This window comes from Bufo gargarizans, chromosome 1 (genome assembly GCF_014858855.1).
Source record: "Bufo gargarizans isolate SCDJY-AF-19 chromosome 1, ASM1485885v1, whole genome shotgun sequence".
Taxonomy (NCBI): domain Eukaryota; kingdom Metazoa; phylum Chordata; class Amphibia; order Anura; family Bufonidae; genus Bufo; species Bufo gargarizans.
The window spans coordinates 500,778,020-500,796,059 of NC_058080.1; the positions used below are offsets into that span (position 1 = coordinate 500,778,020).

The 18,040-nt window shown below is 42.4% G+C and overlaps 1 protein-coding gene across 1 annotated transcript; it reads left to right on the top strand.

Annotated features, from left to right (window-relative positions):
* Nucleotides 1-5,044: 5,044 nt before the first annotated feature.
* On the top strand, nt 5,045-14,034 carry LOC122933344 (leukotriene B4 receptor 1-like). The gene is given in 3 exon segments (XM_044288295.1): nt 5,045-5,141; nt 12,445-13,029; nt 13,031-14,034. Coding segments are annotated over 3 exon segments (1,089 nt in total). The 5' UTR covers nt 5,045-5,129; the 3' UTR covers nt 13,523-14,034.
* The last annotated feature ends 4,006 nt before the right edge of the window (nt 14,035-18,040 follow it).

An 18,040-nucleotide genomic window follows, 5' to 3' on the forward strand; every position in this document is an offset into this window, starting at 1 on the left:
GAGAAATCTGGTTTGCCAGGACAGACGCCTTTCCCCTCCTTTTTTTTTTGGGCAGAGATTTTTTCATCCACATTGATCAATGCGAATGAAGAAATCTGTGCCGTTCATTTTTTTCTTTCAGCCCAGAGGCTGAACGGAAAAAAATAATCTCATTACCTGTATGCTCAATATAAGGAGAATAGCAGAAACACCTAATGCTGGCCATACATGTAATGATTGCGGAGACCCTCAAATGCCAGGGCAGTACAAACACCCCACAACTGACCCCATTTTGGAAAGAAGACACCCCAAGGTATTCGCTGAGGGGCATATTGAGTCCATGAAAGATTGAAATTTTTGTCCCAAGTTAGCGGAAAGTGAGACTTTGTGAGAAAAAAAATAAAAAAATCAATTTCCGCTAACTTATGCCAAAAAAAAAAAAATGTCTATGAACTCGCCAGGCCCCTCATTGAATACCTTGGGGTGTCTTCTTTCCAAAGTGGGGTCACATGTGGGGTATTTATACTGCCCTGGCTTTTTAGGGGCCCTAAAGCGTGAGAAGAAGTCTGGGATCCAAATTTCTAAAAATGCCCTCCTAAAAGGAATTTGGGCACCTTTGCGTGTCTAGGCTGCAAATAAGTGTCACACATGTGGTATTGCTGTACTCAGGAGAAGTTGGGGAATGTGTTTTGAGGTGTCATTTTACATATACCCATGCTGGGTGAGATAAATATCTTGGTCAAATGCCAACTTTGTATAAATAAATTGGAAAAGTTGTCTTTGCTAAGATATTTCTCTCACCTAGCATGGGTATATGTAAAATGACACCCCAAAACACATTCCCCAACTTCTCCTGAGTACGGCGATACCAGATGTGTGACACTTTTTTGCAGCCTAGGTGGGCAAAGGGACCCACATTCCAAAGTGCACCTTTCGGATTTCACAGGCCATTTTTTACACATTTTGATTGCAAACTACTTCTCACACATATGGATTTCACACATATCGGATTTCACAGATTTTGATTGCAAACTACTTCGCACACATATGGGCCCCTAAAATGCCAACGCAGTATAACTACCCCACAAGTGACCCCATTTTGGAAAGAAGACACCCCAAGGTATTTTGTGATTGGCATAGTGAGTTCATGGAAGTTTTTATTTTTTGTCACAAGTTAGTGGAATATGAGACTTTGTAAGAAAAAAAAAATCATCATTTTCCGCTAACTTGTGACAAAAAATAAAAAGTTCTATGAACTCACTATGCCCATTAGTGAATACCTTAGGGTGTCTACTTTCCGAAATGGGGTCATTTGTGGGGTTACTGTCTGGGCATTGTAGAACCTCAGGAAACATGACTCAGAAAGTCAGAGCTGCTTCAAAAAGCGGAAATTCACATTTTTGTACCATAGTTTGTAAACGCTATAACTTTTACCCAAACCATTTTTTTTTGCCCAAACATTTTTTTTTAATCAAAGACATGTAGAACAATAAATTTAGAGAAAAATGTATATATGGATGTCGGTTTTTTTGCAAAATTTTACAGCTGAAAGTGAAAAATGTCATTTTTTTGCAAAAAAATCATTAAATTTCGCTTAATAACAAAAAAAGTAAAAATGTCAGCAGCAATTAAATACAACCGAATGAAAGCTCTATTAGTGAGAAGAAAAGGAGGTAAAATTCATTTGGGTGGTGGGTGGTAAGTTGCATGACCGAGCAATAAACGGTGAAAGTAGTGTAGTGCAGAAGTGTAAAAAGTGGCCTGGTCATTAAGGGGGTTTCAGCTAGCGGGGTTGAAGTGGTTAAAAAGTTCCTGTTTGTTCAGTGTTTGGAAAATCTTATTTTAATGAACACATGTTCTTATATCTATTCTATTTTATTTATCTGTTCTGTGCAGTGCTATTAAGGCTACTTTCACACTAGCGTTCGATCGGATCCGTTCTGAACGGATCCGATCATAATAATGCAGACGGAGGCTCCGTTCAGAACGGATCCGTCTGCATTATTTTTAGCATATAACAGCTAAGTGTGAAAATAGCCTCGTACGGATCCGTCCAGACTTTCAATGTAAAGTCAATGGGGGACGGATCCGCCTGAAGATTGAGCCATATTGTGGCATCTTCAAACGGATCCGTCCCCATTGACTTACATTGTAAGTCTGGACGGATCCGCACGGATCCGCACGGCCAGGCGGACACCCCAACGCTGCAAGCAGCGTTCAGCTGTCCGCCTGTCCGTGCGGAGGCGAGCGGAGCGGAGGCTGAACGCCGCCAGACTGATGCAGTCTGAGCGGATCCGCTCCATTCAGACTGCATCAGGGCTGGACGGCTGCGTTCGGGTCCGCTCGTGAGCCCCTTCAAACGGAGCTCACGAGCGGACCGACGAACGCTAGTGTGAAAGTAGCCTTAGTAAATGGCAAATTTTGTATTTTGTACTTTTGCAGTAATGCAAATATGGTATTTATTTTAGTAAAAGATGTTTTATTTTGAAACACACTGTGCATTTCAGTTCTTGAGTTGAGCATAACTACATTTCAGCTTTATCAGTAATTTGTGTGTGCTTTAGCCTTGGAAATCCAAGCAAATAGACCTTTAGCACAATTGCCTTAAAATATTGCATTGCATATCGTTATTGCAATTTTTAGGGCCCTAATCGCAATCGCACAAAATTTCCATATCGTGCAGCCTTAAATTTACATATTTGACCCTCTGCATGACCTCAGATTTAGAGTGCTGGTCTCTATATTATTACTTTCTGTACATTTTCTCTGAGTGGGTGGACCAGAGTAAGAGCACCTTACTCCAGTCACTAAACAGGTAAGCCACTACACAACTTTTGCACATTATATAGGACCTGGAAAATAATACATATGATGACATTAGGTTAACCATAGGAGACAGTAGTGAGGTGAAGAAGTGGTAATGCCACTCTGGGGCGTTACCACTTCTGCTGCCACTAATATTGTGGCCATGTGCCTCTTATTACCCTATCCTTTCCACATCCACACTGCACTGCTGCTACTTCCAATTAAAAGGGAGAATTTTTCTAGGCTCATTCACAATGAGCCACTTCTTCTTCTGACAATTAACATGTGTGCGTGTCTTATGGGCAGGTATTCTAATCCTGTCAAGGATATAATTTTTAGACACTTGGGGGGTCATTTATCTAACTGGTGTAAAGTAGATATGGCTTATTTGCCCACAGCAACTAATCAGATTCCTCCTTTCATTTTCCAAAGGAGCTGTCCAAAATGAAAGGAGGAATCTGATTGTTTGTTATGGGCAACTAAGCCAGTTCTACTTTGCACCAGTTTGATAAATTACCCCATTGGTCCTATATCAAGCCATATTTTTTTTTTATAATCCCATAAAACCATTTGTGTTTAAACACCATCTGCCCCCTGATACGGGAAGCTTTGGAACATTAAAAGGCATAACACATGCCACGCCGAGGTGTGTTTTTGAAGATGCTGTTTCTTAACGCCATCAAACGTACATTTACCCATAGTTATGTATGTCAGTGTCACTGAGACATGATTTACTATTGCTGTCATTGCGTTCACGAGCTTGGGGAGCGGAGAGCGGTTAGAAATGCAAAACAATCATACAAAAGCAATAGAAAGATAATTTTTCCTACAAATTCTGAGTCCTTGGGGACTAGAAGGTGTTATATACCAATTTCCAGGGCAATTGGAGCCAATAACCGATTCAGGAAACCTGAACGAACAGAATTCTCAACAGATTGGCTCATCTCCTGGGGAGAAAAAGAAAACGCAAAAACAAAAATTTGCACGGTTCTTAAAGGAGTTATAAGGTGCTTTACCTAAATTCTCTGTTTCAGCAAACCTGTTAAAGGGAAAAAAGTATCTTCATAGGCTGGGTTCAGATCACATTTTTAACATATACATTGGGAAAAAAAGGCTGCAAAAAAGTAGTACATTACAGTCCAGCAAATCAACATATATGTTAATGTATACGTTTTTGTTACAATGGAACTCTATGGTGATGGTTGCCACTGTGGCATCCATCTGAGACATTACTTTAACGTATACATTTTTTGTATATGTTAAACAGTCAGAAGATTCTTCCGCTGTGGTCCCGACCGGATGTACTCCTGTTTCTTCCAGTTCAGCTCCATGTGCATTATGCAGTCGAACAGGAAGACACAGGAGTACATCCAGTAGCGGTCTGAGTGGAAAAGCCCATTGCCCCGGCAAGATCGTGGAATCGGCCACCCGACAGGAGGCTAAGTACTGCTGAAGCTCTCTTCCTTTTATAGCTAGTGCAGACATAAAACCCCTTTAAGGCTACTTTCACACTAGCGTTCGATCGGATCCGTTCTGAACGGATCCGATCATATTAATGCAGACGGAGGCTCCGTTCAGAACGGATCCGTCTGCATTAAAATGGCAAAAAAAAGCTAAGTGTGAAAATAGCCTCGGACGGATCCGTCCAGACTTTCAATGTAAAGTCAATGGGGGACGGATCCGCTTGAAGATTGAGCCATATTGTGGCATCTTCAAACGGATCCGTCCCCATTGACTTACATTGTAAGTCTGGACGGATCCGCACGCCTCCGCACGGCCAGGCGGACACCCGAACGCTGCAAGCAGCGTTCAGCTGTCCGCCTGTCCGTGCGGAGGAGAGCGGAGCGGAGGCTGAACGCCATTCAGACTGCATCAGGGCTGGACGGCTGCGTTCGGGTCCGCTCGTGAGCCCCTTCAAACGGAGCTCACGAGCGGACACCCGAACGCTAGTGTGAAAGCAGCCTAAGAGGTTAATAATAATAATTAGCGATGAGCAAAGTTTTTAAAAATTCGATTTGGCTGTTTCGCCGAAGTTCTCAAAGAAATTCGATTCATTACGGATTTTATTTTATTTATAAAGTGTTAGGATTAGCCATTGATTAGAAACAAAGTATTACAGATCATTTTTAAAGGGTCAGGGATGGGTAAACAATGTTACCTAACATAATAATAATCCATTTTGCAACCTTGTCTTACACAGAAGTATTGTGACAGCAGGAAACCTGACTTCTTGTTTCTAACATCCTTTCTCTCTTCAAAGCTTTTTGTCCAAGCACAACATGACAGATCTGCAAATGGACTAAAACACTGAAAGGATATCCCAATCTGACAAACTCTGCAGCATTATGACTGAGGCAGTAAGTAATGGACTCAATAATATGTCTATATAGATACAGAATAGGGGAAAACCTGCCCAACCACACAGGATGGCACCATAGTGTGGAGTTCTGAAACTTTTGTAGATGTTTGCATTTAGAAAACCTCTATATGGGCACAGAGAAGATATTCTTCTAGTATGTAATGTATTGGATTTTCTAGTATGTAAGCTATTTTATGATGTATGTATGTATATATATAGCTATATATACATATATATAACATTTTCTAGCATGTGACTAGAAATATATTTTCTAGTATGTAAGATAAATCTTATAGTATTTTTTATATATTTTCTAGTATGTAAGGTGATATACTATGTAATATATATTTTCTAGTATGTAAGGTGATATACTATGTAAGATATATTTTCAATTATGTAAGGTGATATACTATGTAAGATATTCTCTAGTATGGAAGGTGATATAATATGTAACATATTTTCTATATGTAAGATGATATACTATGTAAAATATATGTTCTATTATGTAAGATATCTTAATATATGTAAGATAATATACTATGTGCAATATATTTTCTAGTATGTAAGATAATATACTATGTACCACTAGTGATCGACGAACATCAGCCAGGATGGTTCGTGATCAAATGTTCGTGAACCACGCGTTTGCGCTGGGCCCCATTAACTTTTATGGCAGGCGAACCTGAAAAACCTTCATGTCTGTATTTGCAGCCACCAAATACTTACTGGAAGTGCACAAATAGTCCCACAACATGGACAGTGACATACCAGAGGGGGGTCATTGGCAAAAATTCCTACAAAAAAAATATGTATTTTAATTAGGGGTCTTAAGGGAAACTCTAAAAAAAAATGTGCCCTGCTGGGGCCTAGAAATTTGGTATTTTAGGCCACGGGAGTACAGGCCCCAAAAATTAGGGATTCACCTGACAGAAAAGAACTAATGATAATGTGGCTGGAGGTACATTAGGCGGTCACTGGCTAAAAATTTTACTGTAGGCTAGTACAGGCCCCAAAAATTAGGCATTCACCTGACAGAAAAGAACTTGTGATGATGTGGCTGGAGGTACATTAGGCGGTCACTGGATACAAATTTTACTGTAGGCCAGTACAGGCCCCCAAAATGAGGCATTCACATGACAGAAAAGGCTTTTTATGCCACTGTATATACATAAGACAAGGGCCATTTTTTGTTCTGGGTTGTGGCAGATATGTGTGGGCTGGCATGAGGAAATTCAATTACACGTGGTCGTCACAGGTGTTGAATTCCTCCGAGATCCATGCCTCATTCATTTTTAGAAATGTGAGGTAGTCCACACTGTTGTGAGCTAGACGAGTGCGCTTATCGGTCATGATCCCCCCTGCTGCACTGAACGTCCTTTCGGACAGGACACTCAACGAGGGGCAAGCCAAGAATTCAATGGCAAATTGTGCCAGCTCTGACCACAGGTCAAGCCTGCACACCCAGTAGTCCAGGGGTTCACCGCTTTGCAGAGCGTCCACATCGGTACGATGTCACTGATGGCGCCTTGGCTGCGACTGACCAGTTTGGTGATCTCATCAAATGGCTGCAGAAGTCTGCATGAGTCGCACATGAGCAGCCACTGGCGCAGTGATAAGAAACCAAGCTCCCCAGAACCTGTCCTGCTGCAGAGTTTCTACAGGTAGTCGTTAACGGCACGTTTCTGCTGGAGCAGCCTATCAAGCATATACAAGGTGGAGTCATGGGCTGTCACAAATCAGACGTCTGACGGGCAAGAGGTGTTGCCGCTGAACGTCAGCAAGGCAAGCCATGGCTGTGTAAGATCTTCTAAAATGGCCAGAGATTTTCCTGGCCTGCCGCAAGACATCCTGGACCCCAGAGTATTTGGCAACAATTCGCTGCATGACTAAGTTCAGGACATGTGCCATGCACGGCACGTGTGTCATTTTGCCCTGTTTCAGCATGCTCAGCAGATTGGCACCGTTGTCGCACACTACTTTACCAACTGTCAAATTGAGCGGGGTTAGCCACTGATCGGCCTGTGACCGCAGAGCTAAAAGCAGTGCAGTCGCAGCACAGCATGGCAACGTCTCACCTGGGACATCGAATAGGTTCTGGGGAGCTTGGGGGGCGCAGCAGTAGAGGCGGTAGCAGTGGAAAAGGTGGATTCAACGAAGGAGGAGATGGAGGATGGAGGAGGAGGAGAAAAAGAAGAGGCAGGCCTGTATGCAATCCTTGGCGGTAACACCAAATCCACACAGGAGCCACGGGTTACATGCTTGACTGCCTTAGAAGGTTCACCCAGTGGGCAGTAAAAGTTATGTACCTTCGCTGTCCGTGTTTGCTAGACCACGTGTCTGTGGTCAGATGTATCTTGGCACCGACACTGTGTGCCAAGATATATTCACTTGCCGCTGAACGTGGCGATATAGCTCTGGGATGCCCTTCTGGGAGAAATATTTCCTTAATCAGTATTTTGTGGAAGCAGGTACATCGCAGCCCTCAATCAGTATTTTGTGGAAGCAGGTATATCAAACCCCTTAATCAGTATTTTGTGGAAGCAGGTATATCGCAGGCCTCAATCAATATTTGGTGGAAACAGGTATATCAAACCCCTTAATCAGTATTTTGTGGAAGCAGGTATATCAAACCCTTAATCAGTATTTTGTGGAAGCAGGTATATCAAACCCCTTAATCAGTATTTTGTGGAAGCAGGTATATCGCAGTCCTCAATCAGCATTTTGTGGAAACAGTTATATCAAACCCCTTAATCAGTATTTTGTGGAAGCAGGTATATCACACCTCTCAATTATATTTTTTGCCACAACAGTTACAGTGCTGCCCATAATTATTCATACCCCTGGCAAATTTTTACTTAAAGTTACTTTTATTCAACCAGCAAGTAATTTTTTGATGGGAAATGACATAGGTGTCTCCCAAAAGAAAATAAGACGATGTACAAGAGGCATAATTGTGGAAAATATTTACATATGAGCAAATATATTTACATATGAGCAAAAAAGATGTTCCGCACTGTGGGAAATTTCAGAGGACGTCGTCAAAAGCCAAAAGTCACACATTTGCTGGCCTGGAGGATAGTTAGAGAGGTGAAAAAGAATCCAAGGATCACTCACCACCAAGGCCATTCTGGTGAATCTGGGCTCTGCTGGTGGCAATGTCTCAAGGCAGACAATCCAACGGACACTGCACACTGCTGGGTTCCACAGATGCAGACCAAGGAGGACGCCACTTTTCCAGATAAGGCACACAAAAGCTCGCTTGGCTTTTGCAAAAGCTCATCTGGACAAAGAAGAAGACTTCTAGTCTTCTGTGTTATGGTCAGATGAAACAAAAATTTATTGTTTGGTCACAATGATGTTTCCTTCATTTGGCATAAAAAAAGGAGACGCCTTCAACCCAAAGAACACCATCCCCACTGTCAAACATGGTGGTGGGAACCTAATGCTTTGGGGGTGTATTTCAGCCAATGGACCAGGGAACCTAATCACAGTAAACTGACACCATGAAAAAAGAGCAATACATGAGGATTCTAAACGACATCAGGCAGTCTGCAGAGAAACTTGGCCTTGGGCACCAGTGGACATTTCAGCATGACAATGACCCAAACACACAGCAAAAGTGGTGAAGGAATGGTTAGCAGACAACAACATTAACGTTTTGGAGTGGCCCAGCCAGAGTCTAGACTTGAATCCAATTGAGAATATGTGGAGGGAGCTAAAGATCAGGGTGATGGCAAGAAGACCCTCCAACCTGAAAGATTTGAAGCTCATTGCTAAAGATGAATGGGCAAAAATACCTGTGAAGACATGCAAAAAGCTGGTCTGCAATTATAGGAAGCGTTTGATTGCTGTAATAGCCAATAAAGGCTTTTCTATTCATTATTGAGAAGGGTATGAATAATTTTGGACACTTTTTGCTCAAATATAAATAAAAGCTGAGAAATGTTTTTTTCCACAATAATGCCTCTTGTCTTGTACATAGTCTATTAACTTTTGGGAGACATCTATGTCATTTCCCTATCCAAAAATTACTTGCTGGTTGAATAAAAGTAACTTTAAGTCAGAATTTGCCAGGGGTATGAATAATTATGGGCAGCACTGTATATCACCCCACCCTGTTTATTTGGGGCAACAGGTATATCGCAGCCCTCAATGGATGGAAAATAGGGGGGACTGGATGGCAAATAGGGAGCAATGGATGGAAAATAGGGGGCACTGGATGGCTTAAGGGGCAATGGATGGCAAGTAGGGGGCAATGGATGGCAAATAGGGGGCACTGGATGGCCCAAGGAGGCAATGGATGGCAAATAGGGGGTCACTGGATTGGAAATAGGGGACAATGGATGTTAAGTAGGGGGTAATGGATGGCAAATAGGGGGCACTGGATGGCCATGGGGCAATGAATGGCACAAGAGGGCACTAAATGCCAAATAAAGGGCACAGTAAGGCACAAGGGTACAATGGATGACACAAGGGGGCACTGGATGGCACAAGGGGCAATGGATAGCACTGGATGGTAAATGAAGGGCATTGTAAGGCACAAGGGGGCAATGGATAACACAATGGAGGTTACTGTTATGGGGGCACTGTGAAGGTCACTATTATAGGGGCACTGTTGAGATCACTGTTATGGGGGCCTGTGGATTTCACTGTTATGGGGGTGGTGTGAATTACACGGTTATGGGAGCACAGTGGAGGTCACTGTTATGGGCGCTTAGTATAAGTGATAGGGCTCATGCTAACGACCAGAATCGTTTTGCAGTCTACAAGTAGTGGATCCACTAAATAAGGATACTGTCCGTGTGATAAAAAAATGTTTTCAGTCCTATTGAGTTCTATGGGTTTTACATCTGCATTTTGAGGACCAGGATAGGGCATGTTCTGTCTTTCACAGAAGTAACATAAGAATGTGGAAAACACATGGATGTCATCAGTGTGATTTCCATATTCGTATGCCAGTTCCAGAAAAGGTAGAACATGTCCTATTCTAGTCCTGATCCTGAAAATACGGACCTCGAATCAATAGAAGACATCAATAAGAATGCAAATAATGTGGATCGCACATGGAAAGTATCCTTATTTAGCAGATCTGCAACTTGCAACCGCAAAAATTGATTCAGTCGTGTGCATAAGGGTTTAGGTACACAGCTCAGCAGGCAGGATAATACAAGATACTGTAGGATTACGGCTCATGCACGGGCACCAACCGTAGGGCCGCTGTATGCAGAGCACAGGACCCATTCACTTGAATGGGGTCCGCGATCTGCACCCAACGGTCCACACTGCAATAAAGTAGTGCATGCACTCCTTTCTGCTTCCGTGGGATTCCGTGTCTCTGTTCCGCACCTTCTGGATTGCGGACCCATTCAAGTGATTGTTCACTGCATCATGGATGCGGACCCTAACGGCCTGGTGCCCATATATTGTGGAACTTGCTGTTTGCAGGCCACAATATGGGCACCGTCCGACAGTGGTCGTGTGCACGAGCCCTTAGCTCAACACGCTGTATCATACAAAATGGGATTAGATACACAGGTTTATCATACAAAATGGGATTAGATATACACTTTAGCAGGTAGTATCGCACACAACAGGATGTGTATCAGGCACACATACATGATAGGATTAGATACAGATGTGATTGTATGTGCTTGCTGATTCCAGATGTTTATCACACTCTGGAGATGGTGAGGGAAGAGCCTGTAGACCAGGGATGGCCAACATGCGCCTCTTTAGCTGTTGCTAAAATACAACTCCCAGCATGCCCAGACAGCCTACAGATATCAGCCTACAGCAGTGCATGGTGGGAATTGTAGTTTTACAACAGCTGGAGAGCCGCAGGTTGGCCAGCCCTGCTGTACACTGTCAGTGATGGGATTAGATACACAGAACAGCAGGCTGTATCGTAGTGATGGGATTAGATACAGATGTGATTGGATACGCTTGCTGATTCCATTTGTTTATCACACTCTGAAGAGCCTGTAGACTGTCAGTGATGGGATTAGATACACAGCTCAGCAGGCTGTATCACACAGGATAGGATTAGATACAGATGTGATTGGATATGATGTGTTTATCACACTCTGGAGATGGTGAGGGAAGAGCCTGCAGACGTCAGTGATGGGATTAGATACACAGCTCAGCAAGCTGTATCACACAGGATAGGATTAGATACAGATGTGTTTGGGTTTGCTTGCTGCCTCCAGCTGTTTATTACACTCTGGAGATGGTGAGGGAAGAGCCTGCAGACGGTCAGTGAGGGGATTAGATACAGAGCTCAGCAGGCTGTATCACGCAGGATAGGATTAGATACACATGTGAGGGCAGAGCCTGTGGACGGTCAGTGATGGGATTTAGACACTGGGTGAGAAGTAGATTAATGTCTGTGTGCAGAAAGATGGACACAGAAGTTGTAGTGGGTGTAGCAGCTGCATGCAGAGCAGAGTGGTGGGCGTGTCCAGCCTGTGACTCATCACTGTGCGGTGCAGTCAGGCTTGTGTATCAATAAAGTTATTTATTCAACAAAACAGGAAGGGAAGGAAGTAAACAGATCTGCCAGGATAGTCTGATGCCCAGACAGGCAGAATGAAAGCACAGGCATGAAAAACAGGTATTTGGGGCATATGTATAGATGGTGTGAGGAGCACATAAAAGAATTTTGATTTTGGGACTGGACAACCTCTTTAAATTTAATTTTCTCCTACCATCTCTAGTCAGAATAACACATAATTCTTGGGATGCTTTAATTGGAGCTCTTTTCTCCCAAAAAATGACCTGTTTATCACCTGACACCAGTTGATGTTGACCTTTTATAAGTACAGTAGTCCCTCAAATTACAATATTAATTCATTCCAAGATCACCATTGTAAACTGAATATATTGTATCTTAAGACCATAACTGTATGGAAAACGAATAAATAGTTCAAAAAGCCTATATAGCCTATATAGAAGAGAGGAACTTCTTCAGGACCTGTACACAGTGTACCAAGGAAATAACATGGCACTCATCTTTGTAAAGATCGGTGCAGGACATGCAGTATTGTACCGTACTATAAAGAGGTGTGACCAGACAGCCAACGCACTGCTCTTCAGTAATGCAGTTTTTTTTTTTACAAGGGCAAGTCCATGCTTATTGGTTGGATCTTGCATTGAATGTTGATTGTTGCTTTAGGAAAGGCCATTGTACAGTATGTTGAAAGTACTATACCCTGTGGCCATTTTAACTTGTGTGTACTGTATTGATATGGCTTCAGTTTGCTTTTGGTTGAACATTTCTCATATTTTTCTTTTTCTTATAACAGAATACAGTGCTTCACCCGACAACTATGCCCAGTGTAATTTCTGCTTTTACCAACTCCACGCCGGTTTTATCCACTGGAAAATCTGCCAGTCTTGGCATTGCAATTCTCTCACTCGCCTTTATCATTGGATTCCCAGGAAATGCATTTGTCATCTGGACAATTTTGACACGAATGAAGAAACGCACCGTGACTTGTCTCCTTATTTTACATCTGGCCATAGCAGATGTCCTTGTCATCCTCACAGCCCCATTCTTTCTCCATCTACTTTCCACTGGTAGTTGGACTTTTGGGAACATCATTTGCAAGATGTGTCATTACATTAGCTGCTTGAGTATGTATACCAGCATCTTCCTGATCACCTTCATGAGCATGGACCGCTTTCTAGCTGTGGCTAAACCCTTCACTTCCCAGAAGGTGCGAACAACGCCAATTGTCCGAGGCATAGTTTCAATAATATGGCTATTAGCCTCTCTGTTAGCTATCACAATGTTCTTCTACCGTGCTGTAATACCCATAAATAATCGCCCGCAATGTATACCTATTCATAAAGGTCCAAACCACATGGTTTTTCAGTATATTTTTGAGAACTTTAACTGGATTTGTTATACCTTTCACAATCATAGTGTTCTGCTACATCTACATTGGAATAAGGTTACGCACTGCAAAGTTTCAAACAAAACAGACAAGCCGTTTGGTCATCATGATTATAGTAACTTTTGCCCTCTTCTGGCTTCCATACCAGGTAGTCAATATGTTACAGGTGTCAGGACAACTATTCTCACCATCTCTCACAAAAGCAGCTATAAGCGCCAGGCCAAATACTATAGCCCTTGCATTTCTAAGTAGCAGCGCTAACCCTATTTTATATGTGTTTGCTGGTGGCAACTTCATTAAATCAGCTGGAGTGGGATTCATGGCCAAACTCTTTGAGGGGACTGCTTCTGAGACTTCAAGTTTCCGTAAAATCTCTCAGGTTTTTCGCCAAAGAAGTCATACAGAGTCTGTTGAATTAGAAAAATGCTTAGAGCAAGCAGAACAAAGTAAGACTATGTTATCTAACCAAACAGACGGATTATGATAAGATAATACTTTTGTATCATTTTTAGACTTATATGTCTAAGAAAAAAAAATTTAAGGGTACGTTAACTCTTTCAACCAATATATTAAAGGTGTTTTTCAAATGAATAAAAATTGCAATAGATTCGGAGGGGCTTAAAAACAAAAAAAACAGATACTACCGTTCTGACGTTGCTTCAGCCCCTGATGCTCTCTACTTCCTGTCCCAGTTTGAGACATAGGAAATGTCAGGAAAGGCCTGCTCAGCAAATCACTGGGTCACCACTAAGGTCAGTGATGAGCTGTCTGGATTACTTTCTTGCATTTCCAGCATGATTAAACAGGACAGGAAGTGGAACGGTGTTGGAACTGCAACAATGGGGATCGGTGAGTGTATTTGTTCTTTTATGTTTTTAAACCCCTCTAACCCCACTGACACTGATTGTATTATGTAATTTCCCCATGCATGTAAAATATAAAAAAAAGGTAACTGTACAAACCGTGTTGATTAAAGATATCCTGGCATTTTGTGTATACAGCAGTTATGCAGTTCTATGCATCCCCATAGATATGGACTATAAAGAAACCCTCTGTAGTTTGATTTTGAAGCCATGCTCACTTCTAGATCTTGCTAGTCTGCCGAGTGTGGTTCACAAGAAATAGGGGAAAGATTGAAGGGTGTATGACTGGAGGATCACCAAATCTCTTCTCAGGGGTGACATGGAAGGCTCACAAAGCTTTTATAAGGTGTCCATTTGCTAGGTTCTAGTACAAGTAATAAAATGGCAAAGGTATATTGTAGACTTAAAGGCTATGTACACCTTTGGGGGCATTTTTTTATTATTGCATTGTACTTATTTTTAGCTAAATAATCATTTTTCAATTGGTCTTTATTACAAATATGGAATACTTTTTTGTGTACAGAGCTGACATGCTCAAATAGCGCCTGTGTATTTTCTGTCTTTTCGGTCAGACCAGGAGCAGACAGACTCCTTATCTCTGCTCTCTGACATTATAAACACTCATTATACCGATGTAGTAGAGTTAACACTCCTGCTTTCTGAGATTTCTGAGATGTGTTATCTAAACTAAGCAAACACCTTCAATTGCTTTTTAATGGCTTTTGTTTCAAGATAACACGAGGATTTAAGAAATTTGAGTTAAGAGTTTGAGTGCTAACCCTGCTACATCTGTAGCTCAGTTATTATCTTACTGATAAGAATGTGGCTTAAATAAGTGTTTATGACCTCAGTAGTTTAGAGATAAGGTTTATTAGATGACCGGCACAAAGTGAAAGTACCAGTCGCACAGTTAAAAAAACAGTTAACCTTTTGTGACAAAATGGCTCAATATTGTTTAATAAAGGGCAATTGAAAATATGATTTTTTGTCAAAATTAGTAAAATGCAATTATAAACAGAAATTGCCTCCAAAGGTGTACTTAACCTTTAAAGAAACATATTCATTCGTTAAAATGATGCTCAGATTAAAAAAATCTTTAAAAAGCACCCTACGTTTTTTTTCTTTGCTTATATAGTGTGGGATAGGATAATATAGAGGCTCTTGTGTATGCCTTGTGTATATCTTACTGCAGACTTTCTATGTATTCCTATTTCATGCAGCTTGAGATTGTCTGCCCTCTCTGGCTTGTCATCTCTCTCGCCTGTCAGCTCTTACTTGCAAAATGGGAGACCAGTATGAAGCTACATCTCATACGACTACACTTCTGCGCTGTTGGATAAGTGCACACATACTGTTGTCTTTTTGCAATCACCTCCATTGCTGGCGAAAAGCATAACCAGTAGTAGGAGTAGGAGGAGCATTGAAACCAATAAATGATGGGAAGGAAATACAGATCCCTTTTGCTGACATGGTGGAGCCTTGACTGCTGGAAAAGGGGTGTGGGCCACTGGAAGAAGCAGAGGTTGCTGCGTCAGGCTGTACCACTACATTAGTGCCACAGTTTTCCCCAGCCACTTGTGTTGATGAAGGGCCTTGGTGCCGACATTGGCACTCTGTCTGCGCTTCACCTTCTGCCCACAGGTCCTTCATATGACCACACTGACAGAAACTTAAAGAAAAATTTCCACACTGGTGAGTATGGCATTTTAACCCAACCACTGCGTGCTGACTGCCTGCCTCTGCCTCTATGAACCCATGCACCGCTAGCTGCTTCCAGACAGGTAGGATACTGAGTAGCAGACTGTCTACCTCGGGCACATTTGGCTCCAGATCTCACACTGCTGCCACCCTGCTGACTCTCGGGCCAGTCACGCTTGCACCCTGCTTGCTCATCCGCACGCTACCACCCTGCCGCTGTTTCACGCGCAAGCTGCCACCCTCATCCCTGATGATGATCATGATGATAAAGCCACCTTTTCACGTGGCTCCAATGTGCGATTGGTTACATGATTATTTACTACTGTCTGCTCCTCACTTATATCACTCCCACCAGTCTCATGGCCGCGTCCCTGACCGCTCGCAACACCTGCTCCAACACAACTCTCATTGTCGAAACTTGCACACCTACAGGAGGAAGCAGCGGACCTCTCCTCCAAATCTGGGCATCTGCTGACTGTCCTCAATAGGTTTGTCCTTGCTTAAAAGCGGAACAGAGCCGGCAGCATATAATATGTCCCAAGCAGAAGGAGCAGAATAAGAAAGAGGCAGGTTCAGGACAGGTGAGGGCACAGAGCTTGAACCTGGGCCATGCCAACTAAGTGTGCAGTCAGAGGAATCCACCGACTCCTGGCTGTGGTTGTCTAATGTCAGTTGACATGATGTTGAAGACCAAGTCAACCATTCATGGACAGCTGGATTACTGGTCAAAACACGACTGCTGGATGACACTGGCAGCTCTAGCCTGTTGCTGTGGCTTCTGCTGCCAACACATCTTCTTCCCCTGCTACTTCTGCCCGCTGCAGCAACATTTTTGCCACTGCCCATTCCCTCAGAGGGCCTTGTTACCTGTCTGTTGGACCTACTGTACAGTAACATTAACTGTATATGTAAAATAGGTTATTCAATGTCAATGTAAACAACTCAATAACAGTAGAATTAGACATTTTGTTCACCCCAATTTGAGAATCAAGGCCTAATGAAATTGCTTATCTAAAGGACAAGGGGGACACCCCAATAACACTTACATTACACTGCTTATTCACCCCAATTTGAGAGTTGAGGCCTAATGGAATTGATTATCAATTTAACAAGGTGGGCACCCCAATAACAGTTCACTTACCCTACTTATTCACCTTAATTTAAGAATCAAGTCCTAATGGAATTACTTATTTATAAAACAAGGGGTACACCCCAATAGCAGTAAAAGTATACAGCTTATTCACCCCAATTTGAGAATCAAGGCCTAATGGAATTGCTTATCTATTTAACAAGGTGGGCACCCCAATAACAGTTCAATTGCACTGTTTATTCATCCTAATTTTAGAGTGAAGGCGTACTAGATCAGCATATCTATTAAACAAAGGAGACACTCCAATAACTGTTAAATTACACTACTTATTTACCCCAATTTGAGAATCAAGGTGTAATAGATCTGCTTATCTAGTAAACAAGGTGGACACCCCAATTACAGTTAAATTACACTGCTTATTCACCCCAATTTGAGAATCAAGGTGTAATAAATCTGCTTATCTATTTAACAAGGGGGACCCACGCAATAACAGTTAAATTACACAGCTTATTCATCTCAATTTGAGAATTAAGGCGTAATAGATTTGATTATTTTTTCAACAAGGGGGACATCCCAATAACAGTTAAAGGGGCATTCCCATCACATACAATTGTTTAATAGGTGCGGGTCCCAGATGAGAATGAGAACCACCAAGCGCTGCTCCCCGCTGCTCCCATAGAAGTGAATGGGAGCGCACCGCACACACTCGGCCCCTGCTTCTATTCATTTCTATGGGGCAGACGGAAATAGCCGAGCCAGCGCTCGGCTATTTTCGGCAGCCCCATAGAAATGAATGGAGGGTGACTACGCATGCGCAGTACGTCCGCCATTCATTTCCCCGCTCCGTTCTCAATGTAGAGACACCTAAAATACATTGGGGGCATATCCTAATAATATGGCCCCATTGTCTAAGATGGCAAAACCCCTTTAAATTAAACAGCTCATTCACCCCAATCTGAGAATCAAGGTGTAATAGATCTGCATATCTATTAAACAAAGGAGGCACCCCAATAACAGTTAAATTGCACTACTTATTCACCCCAATTTGCGAATCAAGGCATAATAGAATTGCATATCTTTTAAACAATGGGGATACCCGAATAACAGTTAAATTAGACAGTTTATTTACCCCAATTTGAGAAGCAAGGAGTAACAGAATTGTTTATCTATAAAACAAGGTAGAGACTGTTCAATTAGATAGCTTTGCGCAGGGATTGATAAAAACTGAGCTGTCCCCATGGATTCATTAAAGGGAACCTGTCACTAGGATTTTGTGCATAGAGCTGGGGACATGGGCTGCTAGATGGCCGCCAGCACATCCGTAATACCCAGTCCCCATAGCTCTGTGTGC